The sequence below is a fragment of the Sorex araneus genome, chromosome 3, assembly GCF_027595985.1.
Source record: "Sorex araneus isolate mSorAra2 chromosome 3, mSorAra2.pri, whole genome shotgun sequence".
NCBI classification, from domain to species: Eukaryota; Metazoa; Chordata; class Mammalia; order Eulipotyphla; family Soricidae; genus Sorex; species Sorex araneus.
The window spans coordinates 77,329,350-77,337,176 of NC_073304.1; the positions used below are offsets into that span (position 1 = coordinate 77,329,350).

Here is a 7,827-nt window from a genome sequence, read left to right on the forward strand (position 1 = left end):
TGGTTTCTTAGTTCTCCTTGTAACAATATATCTTGTATTTATCTAATAGGCTAGCTTCACATTGCAGAAAGTGAATAATTACAAGCCAAAAAAGAAAATCTCATGGTAATTGGAAACCCATAGTAATCATCAGAGATTTTAATAAAAGAATTGATCAATAAAATTATTTAATTCTATGGTGCAATTAAAACAAACACATTAGACTGGACCTAATGAACACATGGGAAAAAGATGGCACAGAATTGTTTTAAAGGATGACAGCTTATTGTCCATAACTTGTAAGACTGAGAATACCAAGTAAATCTGGGTTCTATGAAGAAGAAAATCATTGATAGTTCTTTTGTTTGTTTGTTTCTGACTATTGTTAAAAACAGAATTTTGGCACTGAAGATGTAGCCCAGTAGTAGAGCGTATGCTTTGCATAAATGAAGTCCTGTTTTCAATTTCCAGAATCCCCTTACCATCAGAAAAAGAAATACAGAAAATAACAAAAGTACCAAAAACAAAATATTATGCAGAAGAAACCTAAGTGTGTAAAAAAATTATTACATTATAATAAGCATTAAATAAATTAGTAATTATTAATAACCAAATAAATACCAATAATTACCACAATAATACAGCTTTGAATATGCTTAATTGGCAAGAAATGTTTACAAACTGGCATTTTTTTATTATGAAGTCTCAATGAGCATGCAGAAAGATTTTATATATAGTTGGTAGATTGCTGTATATATTGCTGTATATATATATATATATATATAGATATAGATATATAGCAGTCTGGTTCCATCAGAAGGTAGAAACAAGACAGTATATTGAAAGGTTTAGTATAAGATTATTATTAACTATAACGCAAGAGTAACTATATGAAAATTGTACATGATGCCATGAAATAGAGAGCACAAGAAGGATAATTTTGAAAGTGGCTCAAACTCTGAAGGAGGTAATTTTCACACTCATTAATAAAGAGGTTTACTGTTTTCATCAGGTCAGAACTGGTATTGAACTGTGGGGCAAGTACAGCCACTAATTGCATAACTGAGGAAGTCATATACTAGCAACTGGTAGTATATGCATGTAAAAACATTTGTATCAAAGGAAAGAATCTTTCCCAGTTGGGGTGGGGCGCTGGTTTCTATATAGAGAGCACTGTGGAAAGGTTAACACTAGAATTAATCAAAAATTATGGTATCTCTGTCTGGTATCTGTTTTCACTGGCTATACTCACATCCTCATTACAGATCCAAGCCATGCATAGAGTTGTAGAAGTCTCTTACTTACTCCTGCAATGTGCTTCTGGTTCCCTCCTCTGAGAAAGAAAGGTTAACATTAAATGCACTTTAAAGGAGGAACACTTGAAGCAACTTAAAAAAAATCAGAAAGTGTATAATAAAGTGTACATTCTAACCTGACATTCACAGATGAGAAGCAATAAATGGAAAACTAAAACCAAGTGCAAACATTTGAAGCAATTTCGCAACATGACTTGCAAACACCAAGTAATTCATTTATAATTTATTACCTTTTATAACTTAGTAATAATGCTCCTATGAATCACTGTCACTGTCATCCCATTGCTCATCGATTTGTTTGAGCGGGCACCAGTAACATCTCTCATTGTGAGACTTATTGTTACTGTTTTTGGCATATCATATACGCCACGGGTAGCTTGCCAGGCTCTGCTGTGCGGGCGAGATACTCTCGGTAGCTTGCCGGTCTCTCCGAGAGGGGAGGAGAAATCGAACACGGGTCAGCCGCATGAAAGGCGAATGTCCTACCGCTGTGCTATCGCTCCAGCCCACCTATGAATACACTCTCAAGAATCTTTAGTGTATATTCACTCATGAAAATGTTCATTTGAATGTTCAAAAAAGCAAAAGTTAGAAACATCCTGTGTCTCTCTGTGAAAAATAGACAAGTAAGCAACGTATTCATACATTTCAAAAACTGTAGTATTAGAATGAATGAATAAAATTTACGTGTATCACTACTGATAATTATTCCAAATTACTGAGTATAAAATAGCAAATTAAAATAATTAAACAAATATGCAAATAAATGTAAGCTACATATTTCTTTGTAGAATTTTAAATAGATAATAAATCCATGATGGAACTAATTAGCAACTAATTGAGTAACTAATGCCTTTAAGTTTGAAATAATTATTACCCTTTCTTTCATATCACTATGCTCAAGAAATAGTATGTCCTTCTATTTACAAGTCAAAACATTTTTCATTAAGGCAAAATTATGTATGCTTAACACACATTTTTCTCTAGAGAAAAAGGTTAAATTCTCCAGAATTCACAAAAGATACTTTGCTCCATGCCCTGTCCAAAGACTGAATAGCCCTCTTGTTTCTCCCTCCTCTGAGTCAGAGAATCCTCTCTGTAACTGTCAGCAACATGGGATGCTATTTAGTTCCTCCCCAATGGGACTGTGTAATGGAAACATTAATAATTCCCATGGAAAGATAAACTGTGACTATCTTACCAAATATCCAAAATTTCTATTGGTCACTTAGATCAGGCCATAAATAGTACTCCAATTTGACAAAAGAAAAAGCACCTATAAATATCCCCCTCCTTGCATACATTAATCTCACAATAGAAATGCTGAAGAATATTTACATCTGCTATGCATTTTATCAGGTAAGAAATACTTGACAAAATAAAAATGTAGTCCTCATTGTTTGTTTCCATGTATGTTTGTCTTTTCTCATTCTCTGTGACCAACCCCCTCTGGACACAGGGCAAAGGTACCAATCTGGTTGGCCTTAAACATATAATCAACTATTACAATGTGAATTAAGTGAATCACATATGATATAAAATTTATTTGAGATCAAGTAATATGCATTAAGAGAGTATATTCATGTGTCTGAGCAAGGTTAACAGAAGTTTTGAAAAATAATGTAAGAAAATAAAGCATTCTAGGAGACACTTTAATAATATTTAGAAAAATTCACTGTGACATTTGGCTGTATACTCAAACTGTAGCACTGTCTGTAGCACTGTCATCCCGTTGTTCATCAATTTACTCGAGTGGGCACCAGTAATGTCTCTGTTGTGAGATGTCTTACTGTTTTTGGCATATTGAATACACCACGGGTAGCTTGCCAGGCTCTGCTGTGCGGGCGAGATACTCTCGGTAACTTGCCGGGATCTCCGAGAGGGATGGAGGAATTGAACCCGGGTTGGCTACATGAAAGCAAACACCCTATCCACTGTGCTATCACTCTAGTATAGTATATATAGTATATAAAAACTACTTTTTTAAAAAAACAGGGGGATAAAAAAAGGGGGGTATTAAATGCCACATCCAGGTTATAGGCTATGGCTGTAGAATCTTTATTTGCCATCTTGTCCTTTTCTCTTCTTGCCCTCCTCCTCCCTCCCTCCCTCCCTCCCTCCCTCCTTCCTTCCTTCCTTCCTTCCCTCCTTCCTTCCTTCCTTCCTTCATTCCTTCCCTCCCTCCCTCCCTCCCTCCTTCCCTCCTTCCTTCCTTCCTTCCTTCCTTCCTTCCTTCCTTCCTTCCTTCCTTCCTTCCTTCCTTCCTTCCTTCCTTCCTTCCTTCCTTCCTTCCTTCCCTCCTTCCCTCCTTCCTTCCTTCCTTCCTTCCTTCCTTCCTTCCTTCCTTCCTTCCTTCCTTCCTTCCTTCCTTCCTTCCTTCCTTCCTTCCTTCCTTCCTTCCCTCCCTCCCTCCCTCCTTCCCTTCTTCCTTCCTTCCTTCCTTCCTTCCTTCCTTCCTTCCTTCCTTCCTTCCTTCCTTCCTTCCTTCCTTCCTTCCTTCCTTCCTTCCTTCCTTCCTTCCTTCCTTCCTTCCTTCCTTTTACAGGAGATTAAACTTAGTGCCTCATACATATAAGGCAATGGTTCCACTACTGAACCACTTTTCAGGCTCTATAGTTGTGGAATCATTACATCAGTGGTTTTATGGCAGAGCCTGGCAAGCTACCAGTGGTGTATTTAACATGCCAAAAACAGTAATAGATCTCACAATGGAGACGTTACTGGTACCCACTCAAGCAAATCGATGAACAATGGGATGACAGTGCTATAGTGCTACTTTGCACTTAATGTGCATCAGACAGGATTTATTGAAGTGGTGTGCAAATTTATTATTTATCATTAAAATTTCTTGGTACACTAAAAATATTGTCTATTTTCTATACAATCACTATTTTCTCTATGCTGCAACTTAAAGACTTATTTAATATGTATTGGTTTTGTTGACAATGGTTTTTAATGACCATATTGCTCACAGTATTAGACTTTTTTGTTAACCAGATGAAATATTCTTGCTATATATAGGGACGAAGTTCGTGTCAAATCTTTCTGATCACAGAGCTCAAGGTCATTTAGTAGAAAGGTCTCTATGAAGAGGAAGATCAGAACAGAAGCATTATATGTAAATGACAATTACAAGGTGAAGTATATTTCAATCAACATAAGAACATTGCTATGATCTATTTCATGCATATCTATGTGATATATTTAAGCATCCTTTAGTGTGGAAACAAAAGGGTATCTATAGAAAATATCTCGGTAGTACATATATGTGGTTGAAGTGAAACAGAAATTTTAGGAAAAAGAAAAACATCAACTTAAGTCTTGAAAAACTCTTTCATATGATAAGGTACTTACACTGGAATTAAACAACTCTGAAGGAATAAGGAAATAAATTGCAAGTATTTGCCAGTTTTATAATTGTTAAACAGATTGGTTTTGGCTAGAGAGTAATATATAGTATAGGTAAAACCATGCCATTTATTCTTATCTTTCATGCAGAGGATTATTAATTAATTAATTTCTTTTACTGTAGGAAGTTGAACATGAGATATTACAAATGGGAGCATGAGGTCCAACAAAAAGTAAGGTTTTTCAGCCTGGAAGAATGACAGTGACATTTGCATCATTCAATATGCAAAGGAAAGAAAAACATGAAGAATTGAGATGAAAAATTGTAAGTAGAGGTCTAATATGTAATTTGCAAAGCTTAAATACAGTCTTAAATATATTTAAAGCACTGAAATGCAGTGAGAAGTGGTGCTGAAAAATTAGAGTTTATCACACAGAGGTGATAATTGACAACTCAGAGGCTAATGGAAAAGCCAAGGAAATGAAGGAACAAGGAGAGGGAGTAAAAAGCAAAAAAGTAAAAAAAAAAATGAAATAAATAGCAGAGGGGGAAAAAAGCCCCACTTCTATAAACCAAGAAGCTAGGTACTCAGGACAAATCTGAGTAGAGTGCAGTAGAGGTAGTGTTTGCCTAAAGGAAGATAATTAAAATTAAAGATAATTAAAATTATCTAAAGGAGGATAATTAAAATTCCGGGAGGGAAAAATATAAGTTGCTTCACTTAGGAGTATGAAAATTACATATTGGAGCCATATCTTTAGAGATATTTAATTAAAAAATGTTCCTGTTTATGGCAGAAAAGTCTAAACAGGCAAAAAGGAATTGGAATGAAAACAGACATTTTTCAAGAGGTCTACATATACACATATGTGTTTATAAACAGTGGAGAAAATAAGAAAAATGTATAAAGCTAAATAGAGGAATTTAGGAGATGAGCTTTTCCCTCTTACTTTTTATTTGTTTGTTTGTTTTTGGATAGACCTGTTGTGCTCCTGCTTGGGGGACTATAATATGGTGTGCCAGAATTGAACCTTGGTTTACTGTATGTTCAGCAAGTACCTTACTGGTTGTACTATCTCTCCAAATCCTCCAAATCCTTATCATTTTTTTTGGGGGGGGGTCACACCTGGCGATGCACAGGGGTTACTCCTGGCTCTGCACTCAGGAATTACCCCTGGCCGTGCTCAGGGGACCATATGGGATGCTGGGATTTGAACATGGGTCGGCCGCGTGCAAGGCAAACGCCCTACCCGCTGTGCTATCTCTCCAGCCCCCAAATCCTTATTTTTATGACAATTTAGACCAAGTACTTGTGTAAGATTTCTACAGTACCAATAAGATACATTTTTGTTAATAAGTAAATATTTAACATATTAAGAAGAGTAAGTTCATTACAGTTATTTTTATAGAAAAATGTCATAAGTTGTTGAGTTTTAAAACCCTCTACTAGTAGTAGCTTTTAAGCACTTTCTGTCTTTTTTGAGATACGTTATCACGCATCACACAATAAATATCAAATGCCTTTTGCATAGTTAAAGAACATTGCACTTAATTCATTAAAATTAATCATTGAAAATAACCACAAGACCAACACTTTTTATTAATTTTTCCAGTCTACACCTCCGTCAAACTGAACTTTACGCCACTGCTGTAGTCTGTGATCAAATTAAGTCAGCTTAGGTGAAAGTAGAATTGCTAACAGCTGTGTAACAGAGTTTTGCAATTGTGTAACAGAGTTTTAAAATTATCCCCAAACTGAAGGGGTTTTAATGAGACATGGCATTAACTACACATTCTAATTCGACATTATCATAAACTCCTTCCTATTTCTAGTCTTGTCAAAATGTTTGTTCAACAAATAAATGGGACTTTAGAATCCTTCACATTAAAAGTGTTCTTTTCTATGTATATTCTGATTTTTTTCTATATTTACTTCCCTCAGGATTGTTTCAGAGCAAGTTTGCAAACTGGATCCATGGATAAGGTTAATTCTTCAGGGGTATCTGAGTTTGTGTTGCTGGGACTCTCCAGTTCTCATCAGCTCCAGCTTTTCTATTTTTTTTTCTTCTCTCTATTGTATGTCGTCATTGTGCTGGGAAACCTTCTCATTATCATCACAGTAACTTCTGATGTCAGCCTGCACTCACCTATGTACTTCCTTCTGGGAAATCTTTCTTTTGTGGACATCTGTCAAGCTTCTTTTGCCACTCCTAAGATGATCGCAGATTTTCTGAGTGATCATAAAACTATCTCCTTCACTGGCTGCATAGCCCAGATTTTCTTCATTCACCTTTTTACCGGAGGGGAGATGGTACTTCTTGTCTCCATGGCCTATGACAGATATGTAGCCATATGCAAACCCCTACACTATGTCATCATCATGAATCGAAGGATGTGCACTGTGATGGTGATGATCTCCTGGGCTGTGGGCTTGGTACACACGTTAAGTCAGTTATCATTTACTGTGAACCTGCCTTTTTGTGGACCTAATGTAGTAGATAGCTTTTTTTGCGACCTTCCTAGAGTGTCCAAACTTGCTTGCTTGGACTCTTACATAATTCAAATATTAATTGTTATCAATAGCGGTATTCTCTCCTTAAGCACATTTCTGTCTTGTTTACCTCTTACATTGTTATTCTTGTCACTGTCTGGTTTAAGTCTTCTGCCGCAATGGCCAAAGCATTCTCTACACTGTCAGCCCACATTGCAGTAGTAATATTGTTCTTTGGACCCTGCATTTTTATCTATGTGTGGCCCTTTACCACTTACCCTGTGGATAAAGTTCTTGCCATCTTTTATACTGTATTTACCCCCATTCTGAATCCCATGATTTACACACTAAGAAATAGAGATATGAAGGCTGCCATGAAAAAAATTTTGACTCGCTACCTGAGGACTAAGAAAATTTTGGAAGTGCCACTAGTTACAAGAAATTCTCTTCATTAAATCATAATTACTTACAATTTCTTAAATTGTATTATCAATAAAAAATTTCAATGTGTTCTTGTGGTATTAATTATCGTAAATGTAAGGATGGGGAGGACATAATATTTAAAGAATATTATCAAGTCTTTCCAGAGATATCACCTAAACAAAAATTAAATATCAGGAATAGATGAAATAGGTCATGTTTACCAACTCTAGAAATAAAATCTGTAATGATTACATATGAAAATATAAAGG

The 7,827-nt window shown here is 35.7% G+C and overlaps 1 protein-coding gene across 1 annotated transcript; it reads left to right on the plus strand.

Annotated features, from left to right (window-relative positions):
* Positions 1–6,619: 6,619 nt before the first annotated feature.
* Positions 6,620–7,590, plus strand: LOC101539337 (olfactory receptor 4K5). The gene is given in 2 exon segments (XM_004609732.2): positions 6,620–7,250; positions 7,253–7,590. Coding segments are annotated over 2 exon segments (969 nt in total).
* The last annotated feature ends 237 nt before the right edge of the window (positions 7,591–7,827 follow it).